The sequence below is a fragment of the Nuphar pumila genome, chromosome 6, assembly GCF_984573655.1.
Source record: "Nuphar pumila chromosome 6, dmNupPumi1.hap1.1, whole genome shotgun sequence".
Classification (NCBI taxonomy): domain Eukaryota; kingdom Viridiplantae; phylum Streptophyta; class Magnoliopsida; order Nymphaeales; family Nymphaeaceae; genus Nuphar; species Nuphar pumila.
This window is the reverse complement of record NC_143254.1, coordinates 117146840-117166490: the sequence shown is the minus strand read 5'-3', so window position 1 is coordinate 117166490 and position 19651 is coordinate 117146840. Positions and strand designations below refer to the sequence as shown.

Genomic DNA, 19651 nt, shown 5'->3' with positions numbered 1-19651 from the left:
ACCAATGAGTCCTCATCCCCCGTCTTTCAATACTTCTAGGATGAGAGACAAATATTTAGTCACAATATCATCAACTTTTTTTGCATTTTCAATAACACTTGTGGGTTAGTCTAAAAATTTTAGCAACTGAGCAGTTGAAAGTACATACAACTGCTTGGATGAGTATAGATTTCTATGCTACAGATCATTAAGGCTGTATTTTTGGTAGAAACGATCTAACAAATTTTTTTTTGGTGCTAGATCAGGATCCCTCTCTATCGGTGTGGCAAGTTTATTGTATGTGCCAAGATATGTCTTATGAAACACCACATAACCGTCAAATGCTATAGATCCTTCATGTTCATTATGCTTGTCAGGCTCATTCTAGTCAGTGTTATTTTTCTTATTTTTTCCGTCAGGTGTAACTTGTGTTTTTTTTCTCTTCTTTGGTGTCATCTTATAATAAAAAACATAATTCTTATGATAACAACAATAAATTGAATAATATACATGCAAAAGCGGACAACACCTATACATGCAAAAGCTAAAAAAAAACTTAGTTGGCCTTATTGATAACAAATGGATAATATGCATGCAACAAACTTTAGTGTCAGCTCGTAATAAAAAATGATACTAGTAAAAAAATATGTTTTTACCAAAAAAACAACAGTGAAAAACTATTTCATCAAAAAATCTAGTTGTCGGTAACCTTACCAAAAAAAACTCGGTTGACCGACGCCGATGAAGTCATTATTGATAGTTTTATCAGAATATTCGCAGGTGATTCACCAAAAAACTCGCCAGAGGAGGGCCAAAATTCAAGGATTTTCATCGTCGGTGAACCGCGGCCGATGAAAGATTTTTGCAAAGTCACAACCCACTAGAATATTAGCCTGGATGTTGTCGAAATGTCATCCAAAGATCACTGAAAGGATTAGGGACCACAAGAATGCTAAGTGTTGAGAAAATAGGGTATCTAGATGAAAGAAAGGGGTTGAGAAATGAAGTCATTTATATAGGACAAAATTTTTCAAGAAAAAGTAATTTCGTAATACGTGTGATTTGATTAAGAAATTACGCAATATCAAACTTCACAATTTTTCATAATTTTGCAATACTTAATGTGATACTCATCATCAATTTAACAATTATCGAACTTTTGCAAATTTTATGATTTTCGTTGGTGATCACGTGAGACTCGTCATGAGTTTCGCAAATTGTTTGCAATTTCACAAACTTTTATGTAATATCGCGACCTCAATGTGATTTTGTTGATGAGTTACCTGAGTGTATTATTTTAGCGAGACTCGTCATGAGTTTCGCAAATTGTTTGCAAATTCACAAACTTTTATGTAATATCGCAACCTCAATGTGATTTTGTTGATGAGTTACCTGAGTGTATTATTTTAGCGTCATGATATGCAAAAATAAAAAATTCTCACATGCGAGGGGTAAAACTAGCAATAAAAAATTAGTAACCTGTGATATTGTCCATTCAGTGAATTTGGTAAATTGTTGGACATTTTAAAAAATATATCATTTTTGCCATACAGTATGGTCATTTTCCGTTTCATAAATTATCGTCACTAAAATAACACAACAACAACAACCAAGAAACCCTAATTTCCTTTTGGTATTATTGAAATCCTACATTACAAGGTAAACCCCTAGAAAACAGAGAAAATAAAAAAACCAATTCTAGCATACCTCAACTTTAGGGATGGCAGTGGACTGGGGGAAAGCGGGGTCCGCCCTGCCTCACCCCGTTTGGACCGGGGATGAAGGGTATGAAAGGGGGATGGAGGCGGGGATGGACATACACTTTTTCCCGCCCTGCCCCATCCCCGACATGATCCCCGCCCTGCCCCATCCCCGCAATAGCCCTGCCCCGCCTTATCCCCGTTTGAACCGGGGATGGAGGACATGAAACAGGGATGAAAGCGGGGGTGGAGGTTAAAATCCATCCCTGCAGGTTCTAATCTTGAGTCGGGGCAGGGGTGGAGACCTTGTCCCCCACCCCGCCCCGCCCCACCCCCATCCCTACTCAACTTGATATAGATCAAGAAACCCTCATAATTGGATACACCCACAAAATAAAAACATAAAAAAAGATTACTCCAAATCAGAAAATCGATCAAGAGAGAAAGGCAATGAGAAGAGGTAAAAAAGACGACTTGATTCCTCCCTCGCCTTCTTCGATCGAATTGAAATCAAAATCGAGATAGAAAATCCGACGTTTGGGGGGGGGGGGGGGGGGGGATTCTACCTGCCTTTGGAGATGTACTTCTCCTGGTGGCGGGCGAGGTAGTCCTCCTTCTTCGGGTAGACCTTCTTGGTCATCTTGGCCTGCTGGTAGTAGAGGTAGTGATTGGCAACGTTGAAGCCGGAGAGGTGGTCGATGGCCATCTTGGCATTGTAGATGTCCTCGTAGAAGACGAAGGCCATTTCCCTCATCTCCTTGCTGGTGTCCACTCGGATCTGACGGATGGCCGGGTACTTGCCCAAGATATCGTACATCTCCTCGCTCGAGATGTTAGAAGGCAGGTTCCGAACGTATAACAGCCTGTTCACCTCCAACGGCAACCGTGTGTTCCCCTTAGGCTGATCGTCGCCTTGTACTCGTGTCGTGTGTCAGGTCGTGCCACAGTCTTTGTGTCATAGGTTATTCCTCAAGGCATAGGCATGTAAAGTAGGTCAAACTCAGTTCGGATTTAGGCTTTGCTGAATCCAGTCTAACATATCCCTATTTAATCTGATCTGAAGTCTCGGATTCAGATTCAGATTCAGATTAGGATGGAAAAAATGCAGCGCTGAATCCATATCCAAGTATTAGCTAGGGATATTACTTATATCCTTCAGGTTTTGGATTCAGTTCAAACTGAAATCCAAATTTGAATCAGGTTGTTGATCAGATGCACCTTCTTCTATCAATCCAACTAAATGGATTGATATTCTGTTGGATACTTAAATTTGAACCGTTAACATCCCTATCAAACCACAATCATGTGTCTTACACGAAGAAATTGCTCATTGGATCAAAGACCTAGCTACCCTGGCTCTGCCTGTCGTACTTACAATCACTGTCCTGACAAAGTAAAACTCAGTCAGCTTACACTTTGCTCCTAAAATCTGCTTCGGTAAGGAATGACGCTCATGGGATTAAAACCTAAACCACCAGACTCGTGACGTAGGCCCCATCACCACAATCAGGTGTTTGCATTACCAATGGAAGTGGAAACCTACCAAACTCGAGCGCCAAGAAAGACCCATCTAGAGACTGTGTAGTTTCTCATAATGAGGATATAGTGTTAGGACCGTCCACCCTCTGAGAATACCTCCTACCGTGTGTATCAATTTTTTTCTGTTGAGATGCATCACTGTCTTGGCTTTGGCTTTTAAGTTTTAGAACTGTGAAGTGACGTTGACTATGCAATTCTTTAGTCAGCAGAAACGTAGCCCACAAGGCCGCCTCACCAAATGTGGACAAGACTATATTTCCCCTCCTTTCGCGAATCAACCACCTCTCCCCTGCGGTTTATCCTCTGCATTGCCTTGACCATTTCTCCCCATCTTTATTTTCCCCTCCTTACATCACGAACCCCCAATTTCTTTCCATCCTTGGAGGCTCGTTTATTCTTCTAATCGTCATATCTCATTACCATAACCACCATCTTCACCTCTACCAATCCCATCCCATCTATCTTTTTCTAATCCTTGCTTTTGGGATCTTGGTTTTGATCATAAATTAGATATGAAGGTATGTGTTCAAGAAGGTTCAAGGAAACTTTCCTTTTTTTTTTCCTTTTCATCCCCTTTACAAGATTGCGCTTTTTGGTTTTTGTGCAGAAAGTAGTTGTGAAACTTGATTTGCATGATGACAGAGCAAAGCAGAAGGCCATGAAAGCGGTCTCAACTCTTTCAGGTATTTGGGTATTCTTCTTTGTTGTTTTTTGTTTCTTTTTTACCAAAAAACTTCATGGTGTCGAGAGATCCTGATCAGATCACCAAAAGCCAATACACCAGGGCCATATGCCTAATGCTTGCTCTGTTTCTTGAATCTCCCCATCATCAAGGAAGCAACGCTAAAAAGATAGATTCGCCCCAACTTTTAAAACAGCTTTGACCGACAGAATAAAAAAGGCAGAAACTAAAGAGATCCCAAATCAAAAAAATCATCGGGGTGAATCATCAGATTCAGTCTTTCTGTGTGTTCCTCCCCAGGTCTCATCTCTCCGCCTCTTCCAAACCCATTAAAAACCATTACAAACTTGGTGGTCTGTGAGAAACACAACTAAAAGGCAGATGGTAATCATCACCAAATATTATCCTTTGATTTCTATTCATTTTTTTATTCTCCATGTCTTATAGTGATGTTCTGCACCAAACAGGGATTGATGAGATAGCTATGGACATGAAGGAGAAGAAGCTAACAGTGGTTGGGGACATTGACCCAGTGGATGTGGTGAGCAAACTGAGGAAGAATTGGAACACCGAGATACTCACAGTGGGTCCTGCCAAAGAAGAGAAGAAAGAGGAGCCCAAGAAAGAGGAGGCCAAGAAGGAAGAACCTAAGAAGGAAGAGCCTAAGAAGGAAGAGGCCAAGAAAGAGGAGCCCAAGAAGGAGGAAGATCCCAAGAAGAAACAAGAGCAGCAGATAGCAGAGCTGGTAAGGGCCTACCAGGCCTACAATCCTCACATGACCACCCAGTACTATGTGACCAGTGTGGAGGATAACCCCAATGGTTGTGTTATCTGCTGAGTGCTGACACTATTTATTCATTGGTATAATTTTTTTTTTCTTTTCCTTTTTTTTGGCTTTCATTTGCCCTGAAGGAAGTGAGAAACAATTTGTTGGTGGCTTGGAGGTTGGTCCAGGAGACATGGATGAAGTGAAACCTGGGTTGTGTATATAATTTTAGATATGAATGCGTGCTTGTTGGATATGAGATTATGGCAAACTGATATCTGAGAATTGATGCCACCAATAATAAGGCTCTTTTTTCTTTTCAGTTTCCTTTTTTTTTATTAATGAGTAGTCTCCAATTTCAGCTTTAAAGATCATTTATGAGTGGGATTCATGTTCAGGTACTGGATTGATTGCCCTCCTTTATTGTATTTAGGAAGGCACCATTTAGTATTTTGAGTTCCATTATCGGGGTGTCTTGAGTTCCATCATGGTTGTGAATCGACTTGATTGGTGAATCATTCAGTTGTCACAAACACACACACACACACACACGCAAACACAGAGAGATGGCTATGGCTCTGTTTGGAAACCAACTGTTGGGGATTTTGCCATGAGACGAAGTGATTAACAAATGCATGGATTTGGCAGTTCCTGCTTGCTTGTCTGCACCTTTGGAATCCGGCGAAGGATTTTTGCGTTCCTTCACACGCTGATTGGGTGGACTTCTGAAGATGATTTCAGCTGGGATTTACCAATGCTGAAGAGGCCACAGGAGAGTTGAGAGCACATTCGAGAGTGGAATTGGCATGGCAGTTGGGAACAGCCACCTCCTCACGGTGGTAGTCCATTGGAGGAACTGGCGTTGGAAACTGCTATGTCAATTCCTTCCTTTCCCATTTTTCTTGTCTCCCAAATGGGTTTAGGTGCTGGGGATTCTGCATTTTCTCTCTGGTACCCTTCCGTAGAGTTTCCAAACAGGGACCCAAAGTGGAGTGTGGTACCAAATGTTTAGAAACTTGTTAAAAATGAACTGATTAAGTATTCTGAAGCAATGTACAGGACAAGTTTTTTATCATCTGTGTTGGCCAAGCTTATGAACTCTCACTTTTCTAGTTCAAGAACTTTTATTTTTTTGGATTTATAACCCGAAGAAACCACACACGGCATGAAGACCTGATCACGCTGGCTCAGCCTGCCATACCTACGGCCATCGTTTCAGCAGCATAAAACTCAGAGGTTAGGACCCCTGCCCCCGGGGCCTATGCTACGCGTTGGCTTGCACATAGGGGGGCAACGCCCATGAAAATCGAACCTTGACTCCCGCCTAACAGCCAAGGCCCCACCCCACTATGCCAGTGTCGATGTTTGGAAGGCAGTAATATTTGCCTTTTTTTTTGTCTTGCCAAGGCACCGTTTGGTACTATTGAGCTCCACCATTGGGGTGAGTTGAGTTGGTTGGTAGATGATTTCGGTTGTCAGAGAGAGAGAGATTGGAACATGTTAAAACCCAAATGAGAAACAAACGTGGCTAAAAGTGGAAGCTGTGGTATTGTATGTTACAAAATTGTTAATCAATGACCTCATAAAAGTAACTGTTTCCAAAGCATTGTATGGAACAAGTTAGTATGGGTACAGGGACTTGATACATATTTGGATGAGACGCATAAAACCTCACCTAGTTTATGAACTACAACTTTCTATTTCAAGAATTGGTTGCGTTAGTGTAGATATACTGTCAGGTAGCAACAAGATCTACGCTTTGATTGTGTTGAGTGGCAGAGGCAAGAATATGATCACCTGCTTCATCAAGTTGATGAAAGGGATTAATGGATGTTTATAATTAGGATCAGTAAACTTCTGTGAAATGGTTCCCCATAGCATAGCTTATATGCATCAGCTCATAACTAACGGACTAGGCGCACGTACGTGTGCATGTCGACATCACACGTGTGGAATATTGGACCCATTGAATTGGCATCATGCATAACACTTTAAGTCATGCATGGACAAGAATTTCTATGATGGCATCATCATCTTTTATTTGTTAATGTTTTTAGCTATTGTCTAATAACTAATCTATGTCAGTATTTCTCGTGATGGCATCATCAACTTTTGTTTGTTAATGCTTTGGCTATTGGGGAATGCCTTTCATATCAAAAAAAATATTTGTAGATTTCATGTCATGTAGTGGGTACATCATCAATTCGTCACATAAATTCCACCTCTCTTTAATGCAGTACATGTCAGCTTTGTGCACGCTGGCCTCCTTGCCATTTCTATATGTTAGAAAGGACGTTGGTAGAAACTCTTCATGAACAATCCTAGACAATGTCACAAGGATACTCCGACTTACCGTTGTGTCTGTTTGTATATAAAAAAAAAAGCATGAGGGCATATCCCGTGTCGTATTAGGTCCTTGTGACATACATCATTGGGCAATATAGAAATATGCAACATGGAAGTTTTGAGTGTTCACCCTTGCAAGATTGGTTCATATAGATGCGTATTTTATTTTTATTGTATTATAAGACCTGGTCTATAGAGGAGCTGTGCATTAATCAACCGTGTTCAAAGATGGATAAACATGCTTTATGTAAATTCTAAATGTAGGCATGCATTGGTTCTTCCTGATACAAAGCCAATGGTCACAAGACTCACAACTGCTTTTGCAAAACAAAAATATTAAAAAGTAAATAACAATTATATTATTTTGATATTTGATCATACGACGTTCATGCCTTCAACCTTTAATATATTATATTTTCTTTGGCTTTAAGAAAAAAAAAAAGATAAAAAGAATGGATAAACATTGAGGCACAGCAGAACGTTTAATGTTCTAAGGCCACCAAAGTGCATCCATCCGAGTTAGACACTTGATTGTATTTGGTTGCCGCTTCCCATATAATCAATGAAACTATAAACTATGTCATATGTAGTATTTAATGTAACAAACTGTCTATAACAAGAAGTATGTATGTGAACAATAAGTCATGTGCACTTGGAGCTTGAAATTCTTACAGCTGCTGCAGTAGCAATTAATGACCTCAAGAAACAAAGACGTTTACTAGCTATTTTGCTACACACAGCTGCTGGTTTATATTATTTAAAGGGTAGGTGACCTTTTTTTTATTTCTGTAGCAATTTGAGAGATAAAAAGAAAACATGAAAGAAAGATCTGAATTCGTCACATTCTCTTAACTAGGAAGCTGAAAGAGTGGCACGGGCAGCAGTGAATTGAAAGGCACTAGACATCCATAGTAGCTGAAAAAGTGGGAAAGTGATGATGCAATTTTTACCCAGATATGTGAGAAACCATTATTGTTTATTGGATTCCCGGAACAGCAAAATGTACAGTAAAAAAGGAAATATTGACATTTTACTCTGCACAATAACAGTGGCCTTGTTGGCTGTTTGGGAATGTTTGGAATCTTTGGATTATGGACAAATGGTACGTACCATGGTAAAAAAAATGGTGGCATTATTTTAAAAATATAGTGAATTATGGAAACCAATGAAAAGTAGATAAAATAATGATATTTTATAAGTATTGCCTAATTCTCAAAATATCATGATTTTATCTCAATATATCATGTCACCTGACATGGTTTTTAATTTTTATCCATTTCCAATACAGACTACTGTTTTCAAGATTTTTTAGAAAAAACATAAAAATTTAAATTTATTACTAAATTGTCCACTATGTGAAAATCCTGATAATGGCATTAGTGACCAAAACACATGGAAGTGTCATAGGAAGATCATGCTCATTGGATGTGGACAAATATTTCAAAGGTGGGAGAGTAGGCCATTTTGATGGGGTTTGATAGATCTTCCAAAGAAAAATAGTTCGTGTTTGGCATGAGGCTTGAGAATTCCCTCTTTTTCACTAGAAAGGAGTTACCAACCACTCCACATCCACGTGAGTATGGAATCTAAAGTCAATTCTGCATGGGTAGCCCCAAAGGGGTTTGGTTGACCTAGTGGGATGGGGCCTAATCCCCCTAGGAAGGTGGTCTAGGTTCAAATCTCATGGGGGTCACACCCCTTGCCCAAGCCGAATCATAGTGAGTCCCTGGGGCAAGGGGTAAGCCCACGGAGTTTTATGCTGCCAGGAGAGTGACCGTAAGTAGGTCAGGGCAGACAGCTAGCGCGGCTAGGTCTCTGATTCTGGGGGTGGTGTCTCCGTGTAAATATGAAAAAAAAAAAGTCTGATGTATGTACTGAAATTTGTAAGAAAAAGAAGAAAGGAGAATTTAGGAATAGACGAAAAATGAAGAGGTTTACTTTCAAACATGGCGAGGAAAACTGTTGCCCAATGGGGCACTTGTTTTCTATACCTTTTTTCGAGTCTCATCACTAGCTACTTTAAAAGGCGCATCCAAAATAATCAAAGTTGTAATGATCTTTAGTAGCATAGCAATGTGGAGATGTTATTTGTGTCTACATTGACAAATATTGGTGATATTTTGAAATATTACAAAAAAATTTATATTTTGGTTGCCATTTTAAACAGTCAAAATCATAGTTTTGATGAAACAAAATGGATACAAGAAGCAGTGTATAAAATGAATGTGATCAATAAAAAAGTGGCATAAATAGAAAGCAGGATACAACTGTGAAGCGATTATGCAAATGCATGATAAATGAAAAGGAAACACATAAGAGGCGATATGAAGTACGAGTGGAAGAAAATAAGAATGACATGAAAACAAGTACAAAACGATATAAAATCAACATGGCAAGCTTGTTATAAAAATTTAAATTATTTTTTAATATTAAAAACTTAAGATGTGAGGGAGAAGTGATTAAGAAGTAACAAGAACCAATTGAAATTGTTTTGCAAACGAACAGAAAACTGGTTTTTCACTAAAGGGAAGTAGGTTTCCTGAACCTTCCCCTCCTTTTGAAGAACTGAGGAGTTTCTAGCGTCGTAAGCATATCTCTGAAAAAGTGGAGAATCTTCTACTATATAAAGAAGCTTCCGGTAACTATAGCCGAAATATCGCAATATTATTGCTTATACCATAATATAATAATTTTATTGTGATATACCATTATATCAGCTATTTAACAGGAAAAAAATTGACACTTTACTGATAAAAATGCAAGAAAAATGAAAATGTTCAATTTCTCATGGGACTTTGGCTGTCTTTATTTTGTTGTTTTAAACTTTTGTCACTGTGATATGATGGCGAACTGTTTTGGAGAGGACAAGGATTGAGGTTGAACCTCCCCATGCCAAAAACAAGAAGTAAAGGCTCAACTTGCACACCAAAACATACAAAACCATTACCCATTCAGTGAAAAGCAATCCAAACTCATAGCAACAAAACAAGGAGAGAAAACAAAAAGGAAACCCTAGGATGCAATAGAGACAAAAAGACTAGCATCGACAGAAAGCCTTTGTAGATAAGGATGCCACTCAAAGACGTTTAATTGTTTATTATATGAGGCACGCAAGAGCTCCGCTTTAACGGCTAGATAATGTGACGTGGAATGATCTCAGTTCGAAACCCACTAGAGGCATCTCTTTCTGAAAAGTCAAAGCTGGGTATGCTCTTAAGTAGGGCTGGTAAATGAACCGAGCAGCTCGTGACTCAGCTCAGTTTGGCTTGTCATGAACTCTTTCTTGATCAGTTTGTATAACAGGTGAGTTGTGCCACGACCAGCTCGTTCAGCTTAAACGAGTCCAGCCCGAACATAGGGTGTTAGGCTCTGCTTGGCTCGGGTGAGATCGTATTGATAAAATGTATATATTTTATATGTAATGTATATTTTTAGTATAATATATCAAGAGAAGAATGAATAGGATATAAATACAAGGAGAAAGATGCATGAAATATATATCTATATATATATATATATAATATATAAACTATTATGTAATATATAACATAGTCTAATATATAAACATTGTATATATTCTATATAATAATTAACATGGATTATTTTATACAAGCTAGCTTGTGTTTGGCTTGTCCTGTTCTTTCACGAGCCAAGCTCATGCTTGGCTCAACTAAACACGAGCACGAGCCAAGTCACGAGCTCAGTCAATTGGTAAACGAGCCAAGCTTGAACATTCCCTGTTCAGTTCATTCAGCTCGTTTACCAGCCCTACTCCTAAGTGGATAGAGAGGACCTCAAAGGGTTTTACGAACCAGAGGCTTGTAATTGGGGGTTTGCCCTTGGGCTATATGGGAGAAAAAAAGAGATAAGCCATACTGACATAGTCTGACTAGATCATATTGTAAGGAAACTTGCACCCCTTCTCTCTTTCATCATAGAATCATGCTAGAATCATGCTAGCATGCATCATACAAACAGCAAGACACACACACACAAGTAATGAAACAAATGCTTTCACGTACGTAGATTAGTAATGGGGCCAAAAAAATTAGCCCATCTAATGAGGCCTATGTGACAAAGACATGTGGACACGAGGACGTGGATTTGACTCTAAGTTCGAAAGTTTTTTGGAAAATAGGAAGTGAGGACACGAATTTATTTTTTTTAATCAGTAGAAAAAATAGATATTTTAACATTCAAAATGCATTATTATTGAAATAAAACTAAAAATATTAAAAATGTGTCAGTGTCTGTGCCCACTCGTTCACTAGGGACCCGCCATCAAAATGCCAGGACCATGTGACATAGAATGAGGCTTAAATTAGGAATCTTTTTTTGCCCTAAAATGTTAGATTTATTTATAATCATTAAAATGAGTCTAATTAAATGTATTCAATAAGATTAGGAAAACCGTAATTAGGTAGTTGGTCAGTGCAAGGGCTCCATTTTATATATACACATGCGCATGGACAAGATAGGTTCGAATAACTCTGTCAAGAAACGGTGGTGGGCCCGTCCATATCTCATATAATTGTCAAACTAGTTGACATTTCATATATCTTATTAATTTAAAGCAGCAATAAGATTATGATTTCTAAAATATTGAAGAAGATGACATTTTGTTTTCCCAGATTTGGTGTTCTTCCTACAAATTAGTGATTTCATGTTGACTTCGGGAATACACCTCCTGGGTTCAACCTCATGTAGGTGTTGTTTATGCAACTATTGCACTACCATTTTGTCATCAAACTTGGTGTGGAATTACTACTTTTCTGCAGGAAAGTAGGTCAGATCATATTGTATATAATTAGTTTATCGATTATATTCCAAATCCCCAACGCACATCTCACTTGGTGAAGTGTTCACATATCCCAAGTGAGATGTCAGTTCAGATTTTTCTCATTTACAAGTATGGAATAAAAGTTGTAAACATGACGAAATTTCTAATAGAATCCTACTATGGTCAGTTAGATTTACATATCTATTTATATCATGAGAAAGATAGGTTTGGACATTTATATATATAATGGAAACATATAAAATGGGTACCTGCTAAATAAAACATGATATTGAATTTTTGGTGTTTTTTCAAAATTCTGACCCCATATATAGACGTTTTCAACATGATTGATTTACTAGAAATCGATACTTGGATCATGAATTTTGGACGTAGAAATAGTATTCAAAGCCTTAAAAATTTATAAAAATTGTAGGCAGTTGATTTTTGAAACCTTATAAAGGCCTATCCATGCATCACATAGGTACGGTCAGAATTTCAAAAAAAACACAGAAAATCCAATAGCATTTTTTCTTTAGCACCATGCCCATTTCTTAGGTTTTTATTTTCATATATATATATATATATATATCCATCATATAGAATTTTTTTCTCATGTTTTTTAAATCTGACCCTATAAATATATTCTATATAATCATTTGATTCTGACATGTGGGTAGGTTTTTATATGGTTTGTAAATGAATGGTGTATAATTTTCAAAAATATTCAAGGCCTAAAAAATCATATTTTAAAAAAATATATATTTCAAGTATCATTATTAAATAAATCATTCTGGTGGTCAGATATACAAAATGCACCCAATAACCCTCGTTCTCTTGCTGAAATCATCAAACTTTTGTTTAACACCTACATTAAAAAAAGGGTTTGCGGACGCCATATCCAAGCATCTTAGTTTCAGCCATACATGTCCTCGCCATTCATTAATGAGGCCCATCATTTAACCAGACTTTGTAATAACTCTTGAAAAGGGAAGAGAATACATGTCACCAAGTGCCAACAATAGTGGCTTGCTTAGTTGGGCTCCTTTAGACACCTTTCGATCTCATGGATTATTGAAACATGTTTATTAGCTTATTGAGTTATAAGTTAAGCCAAGCCAGAGCCATTACGAGACCGTTTGCTCATTATTATTGATTTTAAGATAAAAATAATGATAATAACTAATACCCTTTAACAGGAAAACTGAAATATGTTTGCTGGTATGAATCGAGATTTTCATAGATTTTTTTGCAAATCTAACCCTGCAGATGCATTCGGCGTGGTTCATTTGCTAAGAATCCAGTGTTGGATTATTGTAATAAGATCAAGAAATGTGATTCTTTATGTTTGAATATTTATGAAAATTCTAAGTCATTGATTTTCCCCGTGGCCAGACATTGAAACCAAAGCGGTGGTTTTTCTCCATTACAAAAGAAAAGGAAAAATTAAACTTTTTTTTGTGTTTGTTAAGATGTTTTTCCAGCAAAGCAACTGAACCTAAACTAGCTGATGAATGTGGAAAACATAAAGTGGGCAGCTGGTCAATTGCCATAATCTGACCTTCTGGATGCAAACTGATATAGTCAATGCCGGGAGGCTGAGACAAGATGGTAGTTGGTCACGATCGACCTTATTTAAGATTTAATAGTTCAAGTCAAAGTAATGTGGTTTCGTGTTGCCCAAGTGAGCTCTCCTCAAGTGAAAATTACGGCCCGCTTGTTTTACCCATCTTTATCAGAAAATGGTTTTTATTTCCTTTCAGTTAGTAATTTTGGTAACTAGATAGCCCTTTTCCCTTTTAGGATTCATGCCTTCTGGGTTTCTCGGGATTTTCTTTCCCCTAGAATCTCTCCTTCCTCACTTTCCTAGTTTTTCCTCATTCATTTACTCACTTTGTAGGACCTTTTCTTGGATCTCAAACCTTGGACTTTGTGCCCTTGTGAGCACCCTTGAAGGATATTGCCAAGCACTCTTTCTTATTTCCCAACTTGGTGGCCAACCTAGTAGGAAAACTAGCCTAGGACCTAAGAAAACCGGCTAGAAAAGCTACCTAGAGAGCTACATAGCATAAAGAGAAAGTTAGAAAATGGACGCTCCTGCTCCTCAATGCGAAAGAAAGGAAGAAGATGGAGGCTCCCAATTCTCCACCGGGATCAAAGCACTCATGTGGAGGAGCTCACCCAAGCTCGGAATGTGTAAAAATCGAGTCCCAAGAGGGGTTTATATATGCTTCCTGCCCAAGATCAGTGCTAGTGCTTAGCATTGGCACTTATCAGGATCAATGCTGGTGCTTGGCAATGGCGCTGATCCATCCAATTTGGATCATATATAGGCCTGGTCTAAATCTGGATCTATCTATATCCATATGGATCGACACCAGTGTGTGATCCATCCAGTTTGGATCATATCTAGTTCAGTGTGGGTCCAAATTCAATCAAGACTCAATTGGATCATCGTCAATGCTTAGCACTAGTGTGGATCCATTGGATCTGGATTCAGCATGCTCCAATTGGATTTGGGTCTGGTTTGACACATTGCGGGAAAAAATCTATAACTAGATATTTATAAGTTTGTTTAATGAGGAGTTTGGTGCATTAGAAAGCTAATATCCTCAGCTTTAAATTCTCTTTCAAGTGCAAAACCAAATTCAATAATTTAGATGGTAAAAAGTTCCCTCAAATTGAGCCCTATTTTTCAAACAAGTTATTTTTAAAACCAAAAACATGTTTTTTGCCACAACTGTTTACTCTGATGTCAAATCAATGTGATTTTGGTTCATTGAAAAACTAGAAACCTCAATTTCTGGTTGAAAGTAGTTGAGATGTTATTTTACAGGTCAAAAGTTCTGTAAACCCGAATTTACTTTAGAAAGACTCGAAATCACTAAAAACCTTTAGAAATATTCTTTGAAATACATTTAAAAAATAAGACACTTAGAAATACCCTTTAAAAATGCTTGAGTGCTTGGTGATGGATTTGGGATGATAAAATATTCCCTCTTATGCAAAATACTTCATATTCTCGATGAATAATAAAGTATAAAAGGTTCACACCCTAAATCTTGAAGAATATGAATGAATGCATCCTAATTTCTAACGACTCATGACATGTTATGATGTCAGGGACCAATGATCAAAGTTGGTTGGGGAACCCAGAAAAATTTGGGTGTCAACACAAGTGTTCCTCTGTAACTTTCCATCAATGCCAAATTGTCATGAAGAACCTCTCAGACCCTCTATCGCCATTTTCTAACTTTAGAATGCAGTTTTAGAGGAGATTTTCAACAATCTAAGTGTGCAATAGCCTCTTCTACCGGAAATGCATCAAACTTGACCACTTGGATGATCAAAAATAAAAAAATTCTGCCTGAAATGAGGTACTTTTCAAAATCTCTATTTTTTCACCTTTCATTCTTTCAAGTTTTGGTAGAAACAACCGATTTTAATCCGTTATTTAGGCTTGGAACTCAAAAAGTTGTGGGAAACCCAAGTTTTCCCTCCCTTAATCAGGCAAAAAATCAATAAAAAATCATATTTTTGAAAATTAATTCTAAAAAAATTGCCCAAAATCATTTTTTCATAAAATCAATGTTGAATCTCATGTTTTTGGGTTTAATAGGTTAGAAAACCTTGTGCAAACACCCTAGAACAATTTTCCTCTCAAAATCTCTAAGAAATCAATTGAAATGTGGGTATATGTGGGTTCTAGCTTCAGTTATGTGCTGACAATTTTCATGCTGATGATAATTTGATTATCGTCTGAATTGAATCGTTGCCTTCCCGCTGCTACTGTTGATGACAACTAGGTTGTTGTTAGCATGCGTATGACAAAGGTACACTTCTCATTAGCACATCCTGATAACAAACAACTTGTCGTTAACATTGAGTCTAGGGGTGGCAATAGGGTCGGGTTGGCGGGTCAGCATACCTCAACCCGAACCCGACCCGTTTATTAAACGGGTCAGCTGTGGCAAACACGAACCCGACCCGTTTAATAAACGGGTAACCCGACACGACCCGCCAACCCATTTAATAAATGGGTTGGGTCGGGTAAACGGGTTTTCAGGTTGGCGGGTTGACGGATCGGGTTGGCAGGTAGGCAGGTTGGCGGGTCGGGTTGACAGGTCGGGTTGGCGGGTTGACGGGTCGGGCAGACGGGTTGGCGGGTTGACGGGTCGAGCAGACGGGTTGGCGGGTCGGGTTGGCGGGTTGACCCACCCGCCTAACCCGTTTATTAAACGGGTCAGCCGGGTTGGCGGGTTGGCATACCCCCAACCCGAACCCGACCTGTTTAATAAACGGGTTACACGGGTCGACCCGTTTATTAAACGGGTTGGCTTAAGCCCAACCCGAACCCGCCTAAGAGGCGGGTTGGCGGGTCGGGTTGGCAGGTCGTGTCAGAAATTGCCACCCCTAATTGAGTCAGGACCAAAAATACATACCTGCTATTCTCGACTTTTGTTTTTTAGAGAGACTCCAGTTTTAGCTTTGGCAGTTGCACCTAGTGGCACTCCTAAGTCTTCCTCGGTCATTCATATGTCATCTTTAGCTACTCTCCCAAAGCCAGATGCAAAGGTTGGGTTGAGGTCGAGCCTTCTATCAGCCCTGAGTGCTCTCTGCTTCGCATGGAAAACTGTAATACCTGTAATTTTTTGAGAAATTTTCGTATTTTCTGTATTGAATGGTAAATCAAAATTTTTAAAAATTTTGGTAGGCACTATGTTATAGGGTTTGTAAGATTTAGAAAAAAAAATTAAGTGTGAGAAAAATACCCTGCACGCTCAAGGGTCTTATCGACCCTATTGAGTTCGAATTTTTCAAAAATTATTTCTGAAGAATTTGAATTATCCTCTAAGAAAATATTTAGATAAATATTTAGATAAATATTTAAAATATAAGGATTTTTGAATGTTAATAGGTGACATGTAATTGAGATAAGGCCTAAATTGAAATCCATTTATTGTCATTTCATGTAATTCCATGTTAGAATTTGAAAAGAATTGAATTTGCATTTAGTTTGAATTAATTAAGAATTTCATTTAATGGAATGAAACTCAAAAACTTAATTAAATTTAATAATTTGATAGGAGTCCATAGGTGAGTCATCTCATCCTCTGGCATTATAATATAAAAGTTTAAAAACATTATACAAAAATAAAATCTAAAGCTTTAAAATCAAGTTAGCAATTAAGTTACCAAAAAATTTAAAAATCAAATGTTTCTTTTTTTAAAACAAACCCCATAAGGGGGCAACAATTCTAGAGAGTCACATAAGGGGGGCGGAAACTCTATAGAGTCCCATAAGAGGGGCGTCAACTCTAGAGAGTCCCATTAGGGTATGGGTTGGACCAAGAAAAAAAAAAGAAAGGAGAAAATAGTTACTAAAAAATAAACCCTAATTTGACTAGTTAACTTGCTTACTTGGTAAGCAAGTTGAGAAGATAAGGAGAGGAGGTTATGGAAACTAACTTAGACCTAAGATCAAGGGCTAGGATTAATTTCATCCCTTGATCCAACCCTAAGTGTATAAATAGAAAAGGGGTTCGCGCCTCTCCTATTTTCTTCTTTTATTTTTTTAAAATTCTCTCTCTTCTCCCAAGAAGCCCCTCTTCTCTCTCCCTCTTCTCTACATCCAAAATATTGAGGTTTTCACCCTTGGCTCAGCAAGGAAGGCTTCCACGTGCGTGCATGAAAGGAGCATAAGAAGGTCGTGGGTGAGGCCATTGTTCGTGCGAAACAGCCGACTTGCTTGAAGAGCAATCAACGCTCGTAGGATTGATTTTTGTTAAAGAGATAGAGAGTTCTATACTCTACACGTAATCCAGAATTTGTGGGTATGAATTCCTTCGATTTTTCATAAATACAGACCCTAAACCATGCCTCCCACACGTGAGTTTGGGTTAGGGTTGTCTATTCATGCGATTGGAAGGGGTTTTCGAAAGAAAACCCCTCTAAAATTTGTTTTCTCTCAAAACCGATTTTCTTAGAAAATAAAATTGTGAAAATTGCAAAATACACATTTTACTTGGTTGTTTTTCTGGCTATTTTGATTTGAGTTTGTAGATTATACTCATTCTTGAGGATTGCATTTTCCTGCTCAGCCAACTCAAACTTAACTTTCATGTTAGAGTACAGAGAATCAACGGTTGCAGCCTTGAGCTGGGTCTCAAGCTCAAGAATCTAGCTCTCAAGCTCAAACTTGGCAGCATCCCATTCCCTGATTTTCTTAACAAGGAGTTCCTGGATCTTTTGCTCTTGCTCCTCTCTTTCCTGATGCAACTGCCAGACATACTCCTTGAGTACACCATCAAGATGACCAATATAGTCTTCTAGTTCTGAGTTCTGTTGTGACAGCTTCGAGTTGCTGATTCAAAAAGATTGCTTCAGTTTCAGCCATTTCCCAACCTTCAATTAAAGAATAAAGCATACTTCATTATTCAAATTCAACATATACTAGTCATTCAAACTAGTGGTAGATGTCATATAGCTTCAGACTACCAAAAGACTAATCACAAAGTTGAGAAATTTCAAACATTCAGTCATGATATATGCACAGTGCAGAGTTTGGCATCACTTACTGAAATTTACCTGAAATGGCTTCTTCAGCAACTTTGGCATGTTGCTTCACCAGATCCCCCTTAGCACACACATTTAACAAAGCAGCTGATAGTCTCTCACCCAGACTCTTCACAATCTCATCAGTCACACCGTAAACCATATTTGATGGTTCCATCTATGGTTGAGAATGATTTGGAGAGGCTCTTGAAACTTCCTGTGCAAGTAAAATAAAAGAGCTCATGTTCAAAACAGAAAATCATGTTCCTCTAACAAGCTAATGATGCCAGTCCTGCATAGACTACAGTATTCATTCAAGTGAGACCAAAAGACTTGGGTAACAGACGATTCTCAAGCTGATTCAGCATCTATAGAGTCGCATTAGCTCTTAGTAAGCACATATCTTTGAGATTTTTCCGTCATATAATGAAATCATCACAATTTATTGAGCCCATTGGTCACATCCAGCATGAGTTTTAGACATCTAGTATATTTTCTAGTAATGTTTTTAACCTTAAATCATACAACATATATTACTACATTATTTAAAAAGCTCAGAAATTGAAAACTATACTCCAAACTTTCAACTCGTTCCAAAAAGCTAGTCTTCATGCCTAGTCAATTTGACCCCATTGTTAGTGGTACAAATGCACATCTTAATTTCTTTGTGATCCTATGACAACCAAATGTTGTAGTTTTATGAGGATATTTATGACACTTCTGATCCATTTATGGGTAATCCTAAGTTATCAAATGTTGTAGTTTTATGAGGATATTTATGTCACTTATGATCCATTCATAGGTGAGAAACATCATTTCCTTTAAGCCCTCTAACATGTACATGTTTTAGAAGATTTTGAGATCACACCTATGAACAATATTGCAAGGAAATATTGAATGCAATATTCACGCTCATGAAAAGCAAGGGAAGCAAAGGAGCTCCTTCATAGTCTGAAAGTGTTATAATAATTCCATGGAATTTGGAAATACCAAAGAATAAATGGATGAGTAGAAATAAAGAATATAGTGATAACTGATAACTACTCTATATTGCATATTTTTACTTCTGACTGATAACCTGTACATTGAGAGAGAGAGAGAGCAACAAAATTATAACTATCTAACTTGCCTGCTATATTTGCTTCAGCATTGACAAAGCAAGCAGCACCACTTGCCACATATGCATGAAGCTCAACAAATGAAATGTCCCTCAGGTTTGATAAGGGAAGAAGAAAAAACACAAAAAGTGCCTAATTTGCAAAGAGAGAGAAAAAAAGGATCAGAAAGACTCCAACAAAAAGGAAAGA

The 19651-nt window shown here is 38.0% G+C and overlaps 1 protein-coding gene and 1 pseudogene across 2 annotated transcripts; one reads left to right on the top strand and one right to left on the bottom strand.

Moving 5' to 3' along the window:
• Positions 1 to 2241: 2241 nt before the first annotated feature.
• Positions 2242 to 3549, bottom strand: LOC149835860 (splicing factor 3B subunit 6-like protein pseudogene; annotated as a pseudogene).
• Positions 3473 to 4922, top strand: LOC149835859 (heavy metal-associated isoprenylated plant protein 39-like). 2 transcript variants are annotated; one of them, XM_090010698.1, is made up of 3 exons: positions 3473 to 3736; positions 3826 to 3901; positions 4348 to 4922. In XM_090010698.1, the coding sequence occupies exon 3, from the start codon at positions 4385 to 4387 to the stop codon at positions 4736 to 4738; it is 354 nt and encodes a 117-aa protein (XP_089866824.1). In that variant the 5' UTR covers positions 3473 to 3736; positions 3826 to 3901; positions 4348 to 4384; the 3' UTR covers positions 4739 to 4922. The 2 variants fall into 2 exon arrangements, with proteins under 2 accessions (XP_089866824.1, XP_089866823.1); XM_090010697.1 differs by having other exon boundaries at positions 3475 to 3736; positions 4368 to 4922.
• The last annotated feature ends 14729 nt before the right edge of the window (positions 4923 to 19651 follow it).